General features: G+C 47.5%; 7 protein-coding genes across 7 annotated transcripts; 3 read left to right on the top strand and 4 right to left on the bottom strand.

Moving 5' to 3' along the window:
• Positions 1–2,663: 2,663 nt before the first annotated feature.
• Positions 2,664–4,193, top strand: N7466_009056 (uncharacterized protein; the record flags this gene model as incomplete). The annotated part of the gene is made up of 2 exons (XM_057168445.1): positions 2,664–4,073; positions 4,134–4,193. 2 exons carry the CDS (start codon positions 2,664–2,666, stop codon positions 4,191–4,193), a joined length of 1,470 nt encoding a protein of 489 aa, XP_057019076.1.
• A 590-nt stretch (positions 4,194–4,783) lies between these two features.
• N7466_009055 (FAD-dependent oxidoreductase) lies at positions 4,784–6,408 on the bottom strand (the record flags this gene model as incomplete). Its single annotated transcript, XM_057168444.1, has 4 exons — positions 4,784–5,248; positions 5,307–5,677; positions 5,752–6,026; positions 6,104–6,408. 4 exons carry the CDS (start codon positions 6,406–6,408, stop codon positions 4,784–4,786), a joined length of 1,416 nt encoding a protein of 471 aa, XP_057019075.1.
• A 1,514-nt stretch (positions 6,409–7,922) lies between these two features.
• N7466_009054 (FPP/GGPP synthase family protein) lies at positions 7,923–9,095 on the bottom strand (the record flags this gene model as incomplete). Its single annotated transcript, XM_057168443.1, has 1 exon — positions 7,923–9,095. One exon carries the CDS (start codon positions 9,093–9,095, stop codon positions 7,923–7,925), a length of 1,173 nt encoding a protein of 390 aa, XP_057019074.1.
• Positions 9,096–9,787: 692 nt separating this feature from the next.
• N7466_009053 (uncharacterized protein) lies at positions 9,788–10,737 on the bottom strand (the record flags this gene model as incomplete). The annotated part of the gene is made up of 3 exons (XM_057168442.1): positions 9,788–9,913; positions 10,012–10,488; positions 10,678–10,737. The coding sequence occupies 3 exons, from the start codon at positions 10,735–10,737 to the stop codon at positions 9,788–9,790; spliced, it is 663 nt and encodes a 220-aa protein (XP_057019073.1).
• A 756-nt stretch (positions 10,738–11,493) lies between these two features.
• On the bottom strand, positions 11,494–13,052 carry N7466_009052 (putative salicylate hydroxylase; the record flags this gene model as incomplete). Its single annotated transcript, XM_057168441.1, has 5 exons — positions 11,494–11,955; positions 12,017–12,098; positions 12,147–12,462; positions 12,517–12,683; positions 12,754–13,052. The coding sequence occupies 5 exons, from the start codon at positions 13,050–13,052 to the stop codon at positions 11,494–11,496; spliced, it is 1,326 nt and encodes a 441-aa protein (XP_057019072.1).
• A 726-nt stretch (positions 13,053–13,778) lies between these two features.
• N7466_009051 (4-hydroxybenzoate octaprenyltransferase) lies at positions 13,779–14,804 on the top strand (the record flags this gene model as incomplete). The annotated part of the gene is made up of 1 exon (XM_057168440.1): positions 13,779–14,804. The coding sequence occupies one exon, from the start codon at positions 13,779–13,781 to the stop codon at positions 14,802–14,804; it is 1,026 nt and encodes a 341-aa protein (XP_057019071.1).
• Positions 14,805–15,937: 1,133 nt separating this feature from the next.
• On the top strand, positions 15,938–17,870 carry N7466_009050 (MDR family MFS transporter; the record flags this gene model as incomplete). The annotated part of the gene is made up of 3 exons (XM_057168439.1): positions 15,938–16,129; positions 16,191–16,940; positions 17,004–17,870. 3 exons carry the CDS (start codon positions 15,938–15,940, stop codon positions 17,868–17,870), a joined length of 1,809 nt encoding a protein of 602 aa, XP_057019070.1.
• Positions 17,871–18,236: the final 366 nt, after the last annotated feature.

Here is an 18,236-nt window from a genome sequence, read left to right as displayed (position 1 = left end):
TAATGTACTTTCTGGCTATCAAGAATCCTGTGTCTCCTGTACGCCTTCGGACCCACTTCATGGCTTGAACTTGGTCTTCGTCATCACCTCGCCTTGAATTAACTATCCCAGTCCTGACTGGTTATCCGGACGCAAGTCGCGATCATGTCCAAATAGCATGCTCCTTGTCTCTATGGATCGACAGCAAGCTGCCCTTGGCGCATAAACGAACCGTCCCAAAGAGGTATGTAGAGAAGCTGATTGAACAATTTAAATGGAATAATACCATTACTTGATAGTGCGGTGCGTTCAGGCTGTTTTATCATTCAGATGTTCGTGACTGGGCGTTTACATAGGAACTCGGAGGAATTCAATGAAACAACGCCATACTAAGATAACGGGGGGAAAAGCGATGATGGCATTTTCCACTATGTAACTACTATCCTTCAATCCGGTCATATGTGGTATCTCCATGGCTAGTATGCTTCTGTCACATAATCGGAACCATCGAACCAATCAACCAGCCATATGCAGTTTTCTTCCATTCTGACTTGCATGGACGTTGTCGTGGATAAAGAAAGCCTCAAAAACGTTAATTACTAGGATGAGCCATGTCAGTACTTTCAATTCGACCAACTTTACTCTGACCTCTTCCTAATTATTCCGTGGAATCTGACCTCTCAAGCCAAGGTTCAAAGATTTTGATCAAATCACATTGATCAAAGGCACATTGCATCACTGGATTCATGAGGTTGACGTCATCGATGACTCAGCAGTCGAACCCCATTTGGTCTGTGCGCCAATCGCATTCAAGAATCAAAGTTGATTCAGCCGTACACCGATGGTAAGCAAATGGAAGTCGAAAACTACTCATCGGCGTCATGTGAAGCTGTGCATTTTTCGCGAGAACTCGTTCATTTTCTAGACAGGTCCAGTCTGCCAGACATGCTATCGGCCTTCAGCAGTTTAAATCTGGATTCTGACATTTCCAGATTCCAGTTGACTTTGGGCGGCTTGAGACCCCGGACGAAGCGCAAGGACGAAGCGCAAGTTCTTGGTCCATCTGATGATCCAATCCCAAGAGCCGATAGTAGTTCCTCTCGACCAAACGCACGCACAAGCGTCGATCTCAGAGCGGCATACCTTTGATTTATGTTTAGATGCTACTCGTCACCGCCGTCACGTTGTGGGCTTAAGCGCAGGCTGCGCAGTCATGCATGGAAGATTTGGGATGACACGTGAGGACGCGTCGTGATATGTCGAGTAAAATCAAGTCTTCTCTTGATTTAGGCTGCAAACCTCGGGATACACCTACTGTAGGTGGATCGTGGTGAGAATTTTAATTCCGTGAGCTTTGGATGAGAATCCAACACCGAATTGGCTTGTCAAATAATAACTTCCACATATTCGCGTGATTCCATGCATTGATACATACTACTAGTAGTATGTGGTAAGCACTTCTTGTGATGTTGTGGTACCTGAGGCATCCAAGTCAGCATGGTGTCATCCGGTTCCATTCCACGTTGCTTCTTCTCCTCGGGCCTCCTTTCTTTGACCAGCCCATCCTTCACCAAGCTTCCTTGCTGTCAAAAATGGGCGGGAAAGGTGAAATGAGCAACGCGGTGCATATTGATATTGACACCCCGTTGTGCTCTTTTAGGCACTGTAGAATGACCAGTCTTGCAGGCCAATGATCCTTGGCGTGACTGTTTCACGGTGAATGATGAGGGCCGTTGAATGTTGATCGCATGAAACCAGTACCAAGTACGAGCAGACCATTCTCGGGAAGAAAATAAGTCCCCGATCGTCAACTTGTGGGAGAGGCGAAAATGGTGTCGTTATTGGTGCCCTGGAGCGCAATTCAGCTTTTTCATATGCCCTGACGCCCATCTGTGGTGTCAAAACACGCAGAACTATACCAGGTGGATTCTCTTAGGTACAAAAAACCACCAAGCCCCAATTCCCCGCCATTGCATCCCCAGATGGTGCCCCGACCCTGTTGTTAAGCCTTGCGGGCAAACTTCAGGTTGGATACGGCCAATGCCCCCCGCTCATTTACCCCAAAGACGGGTCGGGCTGGTGAATGAATCACAGGTTTGAAGGACCCCACTCATACTGCCAAGTGGCGAGGGGGGGCACTCCACAGCTCCATGGCTCGGGACCGGGTGTGGACACGGGCGCCGAGCAAGGGAGAAATCTCGGGAAGATTACGTTTTCCTCACCGAGAAAAGGCTTGAGAAACCTTAGGAACCCTAACGGAAGAAGAAGTGGAGCCAACTCAATTTTTTAGAAGCGCGTTCATGTTTCAACCTCCAGATGCGGTCATGGTCCACTTTTCTAACGATCATTCATATTTTTTTTACGTGATGGCCCCCCTCCTGCTACAGGTACACCATGCGCCTTGGGGTTCCTCCCCGTATTCAATCTGGCCTGCATCTCCCCGCGTTCCAAGATACAACAGGGGTGTTGGGTTTCCAATATCTAGTTGCTGGTTCGATCATACAAGTGGAGAAGGCTTCATAGGCCAAGAAATATTGGAGATATTCAGTGGGCCGGAGTCTGTCCGAGATTGCCCGTCTATAAGCGTTGGGTTTCTTGCGTGAAAATTGTTGGCCCTGATTATTTGGAGATCTGCCCACATTTTCTTTCCCTGAATTCTCTTCTTCCCAAATCCTCATCGCAATATGGATCGCGACGAGATCTCCCACGGCCAGCATGGCCACGCCGCCGACGACGTTCCTGTTCGCGACGAAAACCGCGAAGCGAACCAGGATGAAGAAGCTAAGATGCAACCCACCGACGCATTCGAGGAGAGGGATATTAAAGTCGGATACATGAATGAGGCGGACAGGCATATCTATGAGAGCGGTATTCAGAAGTTCAGTCGGCTGGGATGGAAGCGCCTCACTGTCGTGCTTATTGTTGAAGCGATTGCACTGGGAAGCTTGTCCATTCCATCCACCTTCGCCACTCTTGGCATGGTTGCCGGCGTGATCTGCACGGTGGGCCTCGGCTTGGTCGCTATCTATACCAGTTGGATTATTGGAAAGGTCAAGCTGGCTTTCCCTGAGGTCGCCCATTATGCCGATGTAGGCCGTCTGATGGGTGCACGTCTCGGGTGTCCTCGCTTTGGTTTTGAATTAATTAATGCGATGCTTGCTATTCAATTGCTTTTCCTTACTGGATCCCACTGCTTGACGGGTACAATTGCCTTCCTGAATATCACAAAAAGTGACGTGTGCTCAGTGGTATTCGGTGTTGTATCCGCAATTATCTTGCTCCTCCTCGCGGTTCCTCCTAGCTTTACCGAAATGGCTGTGCTAGGCTACATCGACTTTGGCTCGATTATTATCGCCATTGGTATTACCGTTATTGCAACTGGTGTGGATGCAAGCAATGCCCCCGGAGGACTCGCGGCCGTGAACTGGTCTGCATGGCCCAAGGAAGGCATTTCTTTCTACGAAGCCTTTGTCTCCGTGACCAATATCATTTTCGCCTACAGCTTTGCGCTTTGCCAATTCTCCTTCATGGATGAGATGCATACACCAAGAGACTATGTCAAGTCTATCTGGGCCTTGGGTATTATCGAAATTGTGATCTATACCCTCACCGGGTCTCTGATTTACGCATTTGTCGGACAGGACGTTCAGAGCCCTGCTCTTCTGTCAGCTGGTAGCCTGCTCAAGCGTGTCGCGTTTGGCATTGCGTTACCAGTCATCTTTATCAGTGGCTCTATCAATACTGTTGTATTTGGCCGCCTGGTTCATGGTCGAATCTTCGCAAACTCTCAACTTCGGTTCATCAACACCAAGATGGGGTGGATTACATGGCTCGCAACTATTGCTATTGGTACTGTTATTGCTTTCATTATCGCTGAAGTTATCCCCTTCTTCAACGACTTGCTTTCGATTTCTTCGTCCCTTTTCATTTCTGGATTCACATTCTACTTCCCCCCAATGATGTGGTTCCTGCTTCTCAAAAAGGGTAGCTGGAAGGAGCCCAAGAACATCCTATTCGGAGTGATTAACTTGATTATTTTCATCATTGGAATCGTCACCCTGGTTGCAGGAACCTATTCCAGCATTGCTGATATCGTAAGTGCAATCTGTGGTTGCTCTCGATTTATGAATGCAGCTAATCAATTTTGACTATAGATCAGCAAGTATGCTGCTGGCACTGTGCATGGTGTTTTTACCTGTGGCTCACCCGAATAAATGGATTAAGTCGATTAATTTGCCACGATGGATGCTTAGCACAATTATTTCATGCATGAATGGATGAATCGCCGTATTATATTGGGCGAGGACCATAGCGATGATGTTTTCCCCTTTGAATGCTTATAGCGGCAAAACTTTGGTTTAATGTTTACGATAGACAAATTTGAAATGTTCAAATGTTCAGGGCAACATAGTATTCAAATGTCGGGTTTACTGTTTAACTAGGCTGTGCGCGCTTTGGGAAATGGTCGTTTGTCTTGTTTGCACTGCTTACCAAGATCGGGTAAAATCGGATGGACCCGAACGCTAGTTAACCTTTTCTGTGGAACAACAACATCGGAGTTTCAAAATCATGTATACAGTACAATAACCCCATTCAATCTTTACAATGTGCACTCTCAACGGCAAGCTTGTTGAATGTCAAAGGAGAATTAGGGGGCAATTTAACAATTAAACTCGTATAATCAAACAACAGCCCCTCCCAATCTAGATAAAAAAAAAAAAAATTTGGAGAATGCGCCCGAAACTCATGGATCCCTCACTCAATGATCAAAATTTACATGTACATAGTACTAGGCATCGAAGTCTCACTTCAATTTCAGGTTCATGGCCCAGAACGCCCGAACGTAAGACCTCAACTTCAGCTCGGGTTTCTTTTCTCTCTTTACCACCACTTTTTCATCTGTCACCGAATCGTCCGTCATTGAACCACTCTCCTCCCTCTCCGGTAAGGGCAAGAAGTCCAAGGTGGGTGCTCCTAGGTGAGTGAGGCTGACAATATCTGCAAAAACACCTCCAAGGTAAGGTGAAACATATAGCGCAACGAGCTTGAGTGGCCAATTTGCCAGTGCCTCTAGCCTTGTGAACATGGCACCTCCGTCACAGACGGTCTTGGCCCTTGCTCTTAGACCGGTACCCCACATAGTGAGGGACTCGTTTATATCATCGGAGGTCAGGTTCGTGTGATTGTTCACCATCTTCACTATATGATTCGCGAGGGAAGCGGCATCTTCGATGGCTAGGCTGGCTCCTTGGCCGATGTTGGGTGTTGTCTAACATGGTCAGCATGTGTGACTATCAGTTTGAAAAGTGGGAAGAATCCGTGGATACCTTGTGTACTGCGTCTCCCAGACATGCAAATCTTCCCCAGCTCCATGATTTGATCACTCCTTCTTGCAGGGGCACATAAGCAGAGCTTATGGCATTTTCATAAACTGATTTGAACTTGACACCAGGGCAGAGATGAGTGTCCAAAAAGGTCTCGGCCTTGGCGTCTTGATCTTCCTTGGAGAATCTTGGCATATCTGAATATTGATATTTGCGGTCCATTTTGGTGAAGATGAAAAAGAACACTTGGTCATCCTCTCCGACGTTAACGAAGGTCGTAAAGCCTTTACCCCAGGTTCGATGAATCTCTCCTGGTTTCAGACCCTCGGTCGGGCGCGATATTCCCAGAATACAGGCGTATTCAGCAGTAATGGCTAGCAAGATATAACAAGATGTCAGTCTACTGTCCTGATTTTACAGGATTAAAATAGAGTATAGTATAACATACCTTTGCGATCCTTCTTCGCCCTAGATTTCCCCTTTTTGCTTTCTTCCATATGTTTCCACATCTCTCCGCGAACAGTGCTGTGGACTCCATCGGCACCGGCAATCATACTACCAGAGTATTGACTGCCATCTTCACAGTGCACCACAACTCCGTTGTCAGAATGATCCACCGTCTTGACCTTCTTGTTCACCAGCACCTTGCTTTTGTCAGGTACACTATCGTATAGGATTCGTAGCAGTTGCTCCCTGGGTAGCCAAGCAACGGGATAATGATGCCTGCAAAGCTGTTAGAATTCCAATGCTTTCAACCATCAACAATATAATTTGAATGTAACGAAACCAGAAAAATGTACCGTTCTCGCATAAGTGTGGGCGTGTTCATCTTCCCTAATAAACTCCCATCTTTCAAATATGTGAAAACATCCCCCGCCGGCTCGAGATGCGGGCGAATATCATCATAGATGCCCATCTGATCAAGAATTTGCAGTCCATTACTGACAATCGTCAGCGCACCACCAATGGAAGCATCAATCTGACCGTGTCCCTCGAGCACAAGAAAATCGATATTGGCACGCGCGAGAGCATTGGCGAGCGTAAGACCAGCAATCGATCCACCGGCGATGATCACCTTGAAGGCAGAGTTCTTTTCCGACTCCATATTGAATAAAGGTAGGGCCCGCTGGTCTATTCGCCCGAAAGAAGCTGGGTTGAATGAGGTCGGATTATGAGACAAGAAGCATAGCGCAAGAGGCCCAATCTTAGAAAAGGAGCTCAATAGTGCATAGGTAAGCGGAACTTTGAATCATTTCTGGTGCCATCCATCAGAGGAAATGTTTTGTGGGGGCTTCTGCTTGGCTGTGCATCTTTGGCTTGTCGGATTCACCGAGGATAAAACCTTGATTTCTGGCCTTACTTACCTGACCTCCACTCGGAGATAGCAACTTGTACGCGATGCACGCCACCCCCCCACTGAATGACAATCATATGTGCCTAAGGAGTGTAGATCTGAAGATAATTCCGTATAGATTGTGAATGGCGGTGAAAATCTTCCTATGGCGTCCTACGGATACGTAATAGCCGCCATTAGCGACCTAGATTGTCTACTTTGGGTCGGATTTTATAGTGTGAATCAATGGATACTTGCTATTTGGAGTGTAGATCACCCGCCTTTACCAAGGCCCAAAATTGCCGATTCATTGGCCGAAGCCGATATAAGCCGACGCTATGTAGATGCTTGTTCCAGTGTGCCCTGTCATTGCATCACTAGTGCGTAAATAATGAGACGTACAGCTTCGTATTCGAAGCCAAATTGGATGTAGTGGTCAATAGACTTCTAAATAATGCTGCAAGGTCATCATGAACTGTCCGGATTATCCGTCAGATCTCAGATTCTTACGATTGCAGTAGTAGTTTGTAGATCAGGGGTTTCAGGGCAGGTTCCAAAGTTGGACGTGTTAGATGTATACGGGCGACGCCTGTTATGCAATATGTGCCTTTTGCATAATGTGATCTGGGAAACCCTTGCCCTTGCATTATTCAGCGCACGTGCGAGACGTCAGGTATTTGGAAAATCAGAAGAAGAAAAGTAAAGTCCGGTATGTAAGTAAAGTCCGGTAAAAGCAACCTTGGAAGCAAGACATGAGTCAAGGGACCTTGTCGGACATGTCAAACGAGGTAACAACCTTGCACAAAACGTCCAAAGGAAATTTTTATCTTGCAGATCGATGCTGAGTTTAACCCAAGGTCAATTGATGGCATGTACGAACTTTGGAAATCTCTACGATGTTGGCTAGGTGACAGGTTCCAAGTTCAATATTGAATATTTGAGTTGCCTCAGTTGTCTAAACTGGTGGTCAACCGATCACATTTCAAGAGTGCTTGATCCAGACCAAGGACATCTGGAAGATTTGAATTAACATTGAATGTTGGAATTATACATAGAGATCATGAATGTCAATGTTAATGAATTGATTCAAAGATAGAGAGCGCCCAAGTGCTGTAACGCTCAAGTGCTTCAAATGTTTGAATGAGACCTAGATTTTATGACAGTTGAAAAATATATGTATCTAATTATTTATCGACCTCTTTGAACATCGAAGCAAATAAGTACAAAAATTGCAAAAACACCAAACTCCTGTACCCGGAAATTCAAATCAGACCTCATTAAGTACATCACCAGCGCTTGGGCGGCTGCACAGTGTTGATCAACATCTTGATCATCTGTTGCAGCCCCGGACTGGCCTTCCCCGTAGCTTCCTCCAAAGCCAAAAGAGCATCCCAAGTTTCCTTGCCCAAAGTCTGCAACATATCCCAAGTACTCTCGAATGCCCCAGAGCGATCAATTATCTGCAGCATGAAGATCTTGGTGCTCTTAGGGAGCGGGTTGATACTAGGATCCCGCTTTTCCCGGAAGATACCAAGTAAGATATCCTTAGCCGCGGGGTCAGAATTGCAGCACGCAATGACAGGGTAAGAGATCTTGCCCTCGTCCAAGTCCTCACAGAATCCCTTCTGCTCAGAGTATGTGTCATCCTGCAGGTTCTGGTAGTCGTCACGAACCTGATAGAAGCGTCCAAGTAGAAGCACCAATCGATCGAAGAGTGGCATGGCATCGTCCATATCGCGCTGATCAGACATGCTGTGCATCAGATGAATGATCAACTTGAGCATTGCACCCGTCTTGCCATCCACCATGGCCATGTATTCGCCCACAGTCGGGCAGTGGAGGTGAGCCTTCCATTTCAGATCCCAGCTCTGGCCGACGGAGAGTTCGAGTGTTCCATTCACGAGTGCGTTCATGGCGGCCGGACCCACAAGCTGTAGTTGTCCCAGCTTTGCGCAGTTGTTGACGATCATGTAAATGGCACTGTTGATGGCTTGTGCGTTTCCGTACACGCAGTGTGTGGCTGGGCTCCCTCGGCGGAGAACAGTGTCATCTTGGATGTCGTCCAGGATGAGGGAAGCGTTGTGAAGGTCTGAGATGATGTCGATGATGGCGGTGGTTTGGACTTCGGAGAGCTTGAACCACAGGTTGCAGGCTTGAATGACTGTTGCGCGGACATTCTTGGAGGGCAGTGATCGGATGTAATCGCATGGGGCGAGGACTGCCGAGTCATCCAGTAGGATCTCATCGTATTTTGGGCTGGGAGAACGGGTGTTGCGAAGAATGTCGCTGGATGAAGAGTCTCCAACTGCAGTCTTTTCCTCAGAAGAGCGTTGGATTGGTGATGAAGTGCCACTTTGAGGGTCTGGCTTTGAGATGATGGTTGTTGAGATACTGAGTTTGTTCTTGTCGGACCTCTTGCGGAACAGTCTGGTCTCGCTTAAGGCAGAAGGCATCTTCATGATTGCGATTGAATGTAATAAAAATTCTGAGTTTGATAGGTTGATGAAGTTCACCTTTGGAAAGTTGGAGAAAGCTGGGATATGGGGAGAAAGGTTAACTTTGAATGTGATGTAGTGAATGTTTTTTCCCAGGTTTGTACTGGCTTACTAGGATAGATAAAGTATCTCTTGCAATTGATCCACCAGTTCTCGGCTGAGTTGCATTTATTTATCCATTATATCTTAGCCAATTGGGTACACACACCGCATATTGTGTTATTCCCCTACTCCATACATCAAATACTCATAAGCCCATAAGCCTTGTGGGTACGAAGAAAGTGGCAGGCAAAATCTCACTCTACGGATCATACGAAGTGCATACCACCTACATCACCTCCCATGTACCGTACATACTAGTACACGATGGACAAGGTGGAGAAAAAATTGGACTCTGTTACATGACAATTCTTTGTCCTTGCCTTAAAGATTAGAAATCGAAGAACATTAAGACTTTTCTACGGTCAATCCCGAACTTCTTAGCGTAACTTGTGAGAGGACCCGATGAAGCACCCGAGATCCACCCTAGCTTAGCCGCCCAATATGGTAAAAAGTTGATGATCTACACTCAATGATCCACTCTATACCACATACTATCAAAACAAGCTTAGCCCCAAATAATTCCACAGTAGTCTAAGTTTTTCAGCTTCAGCCACTCAGCCCTCAAGGGGTCCAGCATACGAGAATACAATGCGACCCATCTCAATCTTACCCCCTTTGCTCGCAACCACAAATCTTCGCGTATGGAATCTTTCCCCGCCAATCATCTCAAATCCCCAAACCTGTATTTAGTGATTTTCAGAGGTTAGAATTGAATTGCTGCATGGGATAGTCACCCGAATCTATGTACGCGGAGAGACGCAGGAAAAGAAGTCCTTACCTGCTCCACAGTCCACGCTCCATCTTCCCGATAATCGAAACTATGGATCCAGAGACCTGCATCTTCAGCTTCATCGTCATCACCCTCCACTAGGAATCCACTCCCGTCACAGCCATCGGGTGGGGTCTCCCCCCTCAGCATCTGACCAATCAACTCGTTATGGATTGCCGTCTCGGGGACCAAGTCGGGTAGTATGCGGCCACCAACGCCACGTTTACCGGCTATCAAGTGATTCCGTGATAGACGAGTCCCGAACAGAAAATCCCTCAGCGGGGTCCGCTCCTCCCAATCCAATATGCGCGACTCGGAGATCGGTCCCAGTCCAGCAGTGGGGACTTGGAGAACCGAAAGATGCGAACTCTGTGGAGAAGGCTGAGAGTCGGCGCCGGCATGGCTGGCTGAGGGGGCCGAGATAGAGCAGTGGAGAGTTACCACTGCTAGGGAAGCTGCCTTCCGCAGAACCCAGCCGACCCCTTGCTAAAAACAGTAAAACCCTTGTTTAGTACCTATACGAGAACTCATTTCCTTTCAAACACGAGCTATGCATACAATTTTCAAGGCCGGGTCTGGAGGGGGCGAGACTTTCTTGTCCTGGAAACCGGTGTTAGTAGTCATCACAGTGCAGCTAACTATCTCGAGGTCTGTGTATTTTTGGCGGAAACATACGATCACCCATTTTCCAGTAAACGATCCGTTACCAATAGTGATTGCCGAAGGGGTAGCCATAATTGAAAAAAAAAAAAAAAAAAAAACTTCGATTGCCTTGGGAATAATTATTTTGTCAAGGAAGGGGATGTGAAGGCGTGAATTTAACCTCTCACACCGCCATCAAGTTGAAGAACTGAACTATTGAATTCTCACTCCGTATAAGCGGGCCTGTTATTTTCCGTCATATTTTCCTCCGAGACTGGTCGATTATCTGTTCGCAGGGTGAATAAATTGAAGGATCTTCTGCAGCCCAACTTGGGAGATCTCGGTAGAGAGACGTTAGGTCTGTTGACAGCGCAGGGATTTTAAGATTTTTACGTACAAACGCAGATCATCTAATCGCTCGATCCCGGACTACTGTTTACATAGTGCCAGTAAGGGCTGAGATTGACGTGCGCCATTGCCCTGGAGGATCCACAAATTCCACGCCAGGTGGATCCCGTGTCCTGGTATTGACAATACCGGTAATCAAACCACCCCTGTACCAATACCGCGAGGTATAGATCGTGGTATACTATATTGTCTGATCTTCTGATCGACAATCAAATCGACATAAGATTTGGTGTGAGTTTGGAGCTAAGTAGTAAAGATGGGCATCATAGACCCCTTGAAAGCTACCCCTCACCTATACGACCAAGGCCTGCGAAGCTTACTTCCCCGATCTACCATGCAGCTACGTTGAAAATCCCAAGAAACACGAAAGTCGAATGTATTATATTAGCCTAATATGGGTGAATGTGATAGATAGCGACTCAATAGTCGTATATGATCCATTTATCCACGGTTCACCGAGAAGTGAGAAGCTGCCCACGCCTCAAACACCTTGGTAGAGTCTTGTAGCACGTCGTATCCGAGAGTTTGCCTCTGCCGGAATGATGATAACCAAGTCCAATCAGATTTGCGAGTAACACCTGCATATCGCAAAAGAAAATCCCGTATCCGCTTGAGAAGCCCATCCGGCATGTGAAAGAGCTTTCGATTCATGATCGCTCCCTGCACACTGCGGCTAGTGCGCTTCTTGCGAATTTGCTCGTACAGCTCGAGAACAGACGCGAGATCCGCTTGGGTGGATTCGTTTGTTGATAACGATGGGTCATTTTCATCCCTGACATAACGGGCTTGCAAAAGCCCAAGAAGCTTGCCAATTAGTGCACCATCCTCCACGGCCATGGCTGCTCCTTGAGCTTGGTATGGTAGGGTGGGATGGCATGCGTCTCCTAAGATAGCAACAGCGCCCTGTATATGGAGATAATTAGCGATACTGTGTTTATGAGACAAGTTGAGAGCTGATAGCGACCTTTGTCCATGATGGTAACTCGGGAAGATTTGATAATTTCCACTTATCAACGGATGGCACACACGATATGATCTTCTGGAGTCTATGGATAGTCAGTATTGGTATTTCAATATGGGTTCTGTTGACTTACGTCTCGTCCCAGTCTGCATAGCTCTCTCGCATTTCATAGATATCACCTGTCTCTCGATGAGATACCGGGCTCAAATTATCGGGTCGAAGGAGAACAAGGTTGAACTCTTCGCCCCCACGAACAGGGTAGAAGATGGTGTGCTTGTCTGGCCCTAGCCAACTTGTCACACCAATTTTCTGACATAGCTCTGTGACTTGATCATCTTCAAGTGCTTTAAGCTGCTCTCGCTTGAATACCGCTCTGTAGGCCAAGTCACCTGTCTCTATTAAGGAGACACTGTCACCAAGAAGAATCTTTCTCACAGTAGAGCCGATACCTAATATATTTTAGATTAAGAAACAGTTCCAAAGGGGTTATCTTTGATACATACCATCTGCTCCAATAACAACATCTCCGGAGACTCTTTCACCCCCAGCGAGGATAACCTCAGGTCCATCAGTCAAGACATCTTCGACATTCGCACCCCACTGAAACTTGACGCCAAGCCGGGTTGCCTCATCAAGCAGAACTTTATGGTAATCAGCTCGATGGATGATCCTAGATATCAAATTTTTAGAAATTAATCAAAATCAAAAAAAAGAACCCGGATTCCCTTTGGCTAACTTACAACCAGGGTACACCAAATTCACGCGTGATGTCATCACCAAAGGGCATAGTTCGCAACGAATAGCCATCGTTATATCGGCGGAACTCCACCTCTTGGACCTGTGACCCCTTTTCGAGAAGCTGGGGCAAGACTCCCAGTTCCCGCATGACGCGGGCGCCATTAGGAGGGATCTGGATACCCGCCCCGACCTCGCGAACTTCAGGTGACTTTTCGAGTACAGCCACGTCGATTCCTTCGCGACAACAAGCGATGGCACAAGCCAGACCTCCCAAACCAGCCCCCACAATGATCACTTTCATGTTTGCTGCAAGGTATTAGATTATCACTCAATCCTTTTGGAATGGTGTACTTGTTAGGGGTATATAAGTAGTTGACTTCTTTTATGAATTCAACTTTTTGGGAGATCAATAAAAGGAAGTCTGAGGTTCCAAACCAAAACAGAGAAAAACGAGTGAAATTACTGAAATTACACAAATTCCAGAATGTCTATAATAGCCAATCAAAAAAGTGATCTATCTAAAATACACTCGGTTTCTTTACTAGTAATCAATGGTAAGTTACGGTAATTTATGTATGCAGATCGGAAGTGGAGCCATGTGGTGTTTCTCATCTGCATCTGCCATTCTTCTATATCCACTTTATGGAGAAAGGCCTTTGTTTTTCTTTTTTTCTTTTTTCTTTTCAATAGTCTATAGTTTTGCACCTGACAATTATCTTCCTATCCACTTCGTATCCTCCTTCCAGACATCGGCGGGGCCGAAGACCTGACCACGCCGTCTCCGAGATGATTGGCTTGATGCTCGCCTTGCCTCTTCGGCGCATGCACAGGACAGACGGCAGACCGGCCATTGAACTGCCATGGAAACTCATGTAGTTTTTGTATCGTAGCATCATCCCCCCAAGTCCATCTATAAACCTCGTAGCAAGGCAATTCTGATTTCAACCTTTCTTCTCTTCCTCTCCACGTCCCTTCTCCCAATATCCCATTCTATAACCCACCAATTGATATAATTCTATAAACCACCATGGAGAAAACTCAATCCAAGCCTTCCGCATACCAGCGGCCCACATCTGGCATCTTCCCTCTCCTCCCAGCATCATGGGTTCCCTACGCTGAACTCATGCGCCTCGACCGACTAGGAGGCTTCATCACCTTCTACCTCCCCTGCCTCTTCGGCGTCGCCTACGCCACCTCCATCGCCGCCGTCCAGCCCTCTCTCCTCCTCCTCGTCGACCGCAGTATCACAATCTTCCTCTGCTGCGTGCTTGCTCGCGGCGCATCATGCGCCTGGAACGACAGCGTGGACCGCGACTTTGATAAGAAGGTTGAACGGTGCGCCGTACGCCCCATTGCCCGCGGAGCCGTCACACGCTCGCAGGCCAACATCTGGGCCATTGTCCAGACAATCATGATGGTGGCCCTGGTCATGCGCATGCCGGCCGCGGTGCTGAAATACCTCGGCGTCATCGTCGTGCTCGCGATGGCCTACCCGTTCGCAAAGCGCTTCACGTACTACCCGCAAGCTGTGCTGGGAACCACCTTTGGTGTTGGGGCCCTGCTGTGTGCGCGGTCTGTGCATGTGTTCCCCATGGAAGAAGAGTTCCTCGTTCCCTCTTTGTGTGTGGTTGCGGTCAACACGCTTTGGAGCATGATCTATGATACTATCTATGCGCACCAGGATGTTGCGGATGATATCCACGTTGGCGTGAAGGGTATGGCGGTTAAGTTCCAGAACTGCACTAAGCTTGTTGTTTCTATTCTGTCTGTTGTGATGGTTGGTTTGCTTGCTGCTATTGGTGTGCTTACTGAGCTTGGCCCGCTTTACTATGCTTTTGCTATTGGTGGCGGAACTGCGGGTCTGGCTGCTACTATCTCGTCGGTGGATCTCAAGAGCGAGAAGAACTGTGCGTGGTGGTTTAGTCGTGGCTATACTATGGTTGGCATGAGCATCCTTGCGGGATTCGTTGCGGATTCGCTGTTCAAGTCCGTTCCTGCTGCTGAGTTCATGTACATGGCCAACAACTCCAGCTGGGTCCACATCGAGCTTTGAAGACACACCCTGGAACTACATTACAACAGACTGAACTCGCATTCTAGCGAGATCATCTGACGAACAACACGACCAGCATACAGATGCTATAGGAGATAAACAGGTTTCTGCATTTTTTTGGACTACATACTACAAGATGGATTGAACATTTGAAGTGAGGAGCTGTCTAGCAATTTGATCGGCGATTGGTCAAAAACGCCACACATTCGGTGTGCATAAATAATACGAATTCAATTAAATTTATCGAAAGCTTACGAAAATCTTCCTTGACTACTGAATCTCTGCATATAACCCGGGTATATTATGTTAAGTACTTGTAGGGGAGTATCGGCCATGTGGCGGTATACGACAAAGCCCTGGCCCCTGGAGAGATAACCCTAAAACTTGGCCACACAATTTAAGCATTGTTAAGGTTGATTTTTTATTCAATGTTTACTCCATCCCCCTTCCAGAGCTCTCTGAAAAACAAGCTCTCGGTGAGAGATAACGACTCTAGAATTGTCGATCATCGATAGTTCATATGCAAAATGCAAAAAGTGGGTCCATATGCGGGTTTGCCCTTTCAGAGTCAGCTGAGGATTCCCAAGGGCCAAGGGCCAAGGCGACGGGCCGACCCACAGACATGAGCATTGTTGTTCCGATTCAGTCAAGTCGTGACTCGCGCCCGATTCCCGAAAAATGCCGGAATGCAACAAGACCCAATTTACGATCTATGTTTCGGTTAAGTTACTCTATGCTTCAAAAACCCTCTATTTGGTGGATTGGATTGGATCTACGGCGCAGGAGCCCTTGCCTTTTTGTGAGTTTGCAGCAAAGTGGAGAGCTATTGTTGCACATGTGCATGCACACAGCAAGGGGCCGTCACACATAGCTATTGTTTGCTTTCGCCAGCTTATTGATTTTTCCAGCTAGGATCGTCATGGCGAAGCGAACAGGTAAGCGACAATTCGAGGTAGTCTAAGCGAAGGTACAGATAAGGCTTCCGCGACCCAACATGTCTCATCCTGTGTGGTGAATCGTGATACTGGTCAAGAGTTGGTTCAGAACACTGTTTTGAATCTAAGTTCGTTTTCATTCGGGTCTCTGTGAACAGTTTCTTGCCGCTTGGCATCCTCTTCACAGTCAGAGCAATGATGCAGGACAGTGAGAAGCAGAATGTCGAAAGCTTCCCGCACAAGGATGCTGCCTCTGCGGAGGCGTGTCAGCCGAAGGTCGACGAGCCAGAATGGAAGGCGAGCAAAGAGGTCATACAGGTCCTCTTTTGTCTGTCCATCATTGGTCTAATGGCTTCGTTGGATATGACCATCTTCCTGCCAATCCTCCCCGTCAGTATTTGACCAGTCGTCCCTATCGTTGCCCCCGAATCATATCTAATGTCAGAAACAGCTTATTGCTGAGGAACTGAAGGGTAATACCACCAGCACTTTCTGGGTAGGTAGCGCATACTTGGTCCCATGTGCAGGTTTCCAACCTGTCTGGGCCTCTCTCTCTGACATTTTTGGCCGGAGAAAAGCGCTCGTTGCCGCTCTGGGTCTTTTCGTGATTGGTTCCATCGTGGGATGTGTTGCCCACAACATGGCTACTCTCTTGGCCGGCCGTGTTATCCAGGGTGTGGGAGGAGGTGGTCTCATTCCACTTGCGATGATTCTAATCACTGACCTGGTGCCGTTGCGTCAACGACCCAAATACGCCTCCATTGTCCAGGTTTCCATGGCTCTGGGGACTATTCTCGGCCCTCTGATTGGCGGCTGTTTTGAGGAGTATACAAGCCGTTCTACAGGCTGGCGCTGGGTTTTCTACATCAACTTCCCACTCTCTGCCATCGCGGGCGTGATGCTATTCACGTCAGTGCGATTTCAAAAGGGCGAAACGCAGTTTCGCTCGGTTGATTGGATCGGTCAGACTCTATTCATCGCGAGTTTGTCAGTCTTCTTGATCGGCCTCTCTTGGGGTGGAGTACAGTACTCTTGGGCAAGTTATCAAACGCTGCTCCCACTATGTCTCGGTGTGGTTGGCATCGTTGCAACGGTATTCTGGGAGTTCCATGGAACCGACCATCCGTTCATCAGACTCTCCATTCTTAGGGATCGATCTTCTTTGGCCGTTTATGCCTCTGCTATTGTCCAGGGCACTATTGTGAGCTCATCCCATTCTTTGTCTGTTCTCAAAAATAATAACTTTTACTGACTTACCGCTCAGATGTACGGCTGCCTGTACTACCTCGCCTTGTGGCTCCAGACCGTCAAATTAGAGTCTGGCGTCATGACCGGTGTCGGCCTCCTGCCCGTCTCTGTCGCCCTCATGCCCACAAGCATAGCGATTGCTTTCGTCATCTCCAAGACCGGTCGGTATCGTTGGGCCCTCTGGTTCGGGTGGGTAGCTACCGTCGCAGCCACTGGTGTGACCATCATCTTGCACGAACACACCAGTACAGCGTCCTGGATCTTTATCTTCGCCTTTGTGGGTTTCGGTCACGGAATCTTGTTCAACGCGCTTCTGGTTGCCGCGCAAGCCTGCGCACCAGCCAAAGACGTTGCATACGCCGCTTCAATGTACACTTTTTTCCGGACGCTAGGTTTTGCGATCGGTGTCATTATCGGCTCGACAGTGCTGCAGAACTTCATGAGGACAAAGTTGGATGACTTGAGTCTTCCCAGTGCCATCGCTCAGAACGCGGAGGCTTATATCAGTACCCTGAAAACACTACCTGCTGGGAGTTTGCGTGAAGGTGCCATGCAAGCGTATGTCTATGGACTGGACTCCATTTTTGAGGTGATGACGGGTATTGGTGGTCTTGCTCTCTTAGCCACACCACTTGTTGATGAGCGTACAATGAACAAGGCTCTGGAGAGTGATCACATTTTGCAAGACGCAAAGGTTGAGAAGAAGGGGGAGAAGGATAAGGAAGAGAAGATGGAGGAGCAGATGGAGGCGAAGAAAGAAGAGAAGGAAGAAGAGAAGGAAGAGGCTAAGAATGAGAAGGAGGAGGAAAGCCTTGCAGTGGGACATAGAACAGATGACGACGATGAAACGATTAAGGAGAAGAACCTCGATGAGAAGAACTAATCTTGGTATTTTCTCGAAGAATACGTCAACTGGTACTATCAATGTACTATGTCCGCTGGACTGTGGAGGGATCAACATTAGAAGGGATGCGGGAAAGCTTAATTACCTACCAACACTTGAGGTATCTAGTCAGCTTAGAGTCCATGTTTTTGGACACGTTTAATTTTTATTGATGAGCGCGTCTCGGCTGGCGTTCCGATTCGTCTAATATATGAAACTTATTATCCTACTAAGTAATTTCAAGTCTCTCTTCAATGTTGGAAGCACTGCTTATGTAGTCAATATTTGGATGTATCTATATGTACAACTGAAATGAGGTCGCTATTTATGATACCAAAATTCATCTCAAAGAAATGCCAAGTCGCT

The sequence above is a fragment of the Penicillium verhagenii genome (genome assembly GCF_028828195.1).
Source record: "Penicillium verhagenii strain IBT 33310 chromosome Unknown utg000008l_segment0_segment0, whole genome shotgun sequence".
NCBI lineage: Eukaryota > Fungi > Ascomycota > Eurotiomycetes > Eurotiales > Aspergillaceae > Penicillium > Penicillium verhagenii.
This window is presented reverse-complemented; position numbering and strand designations above follow the sequence as displayed.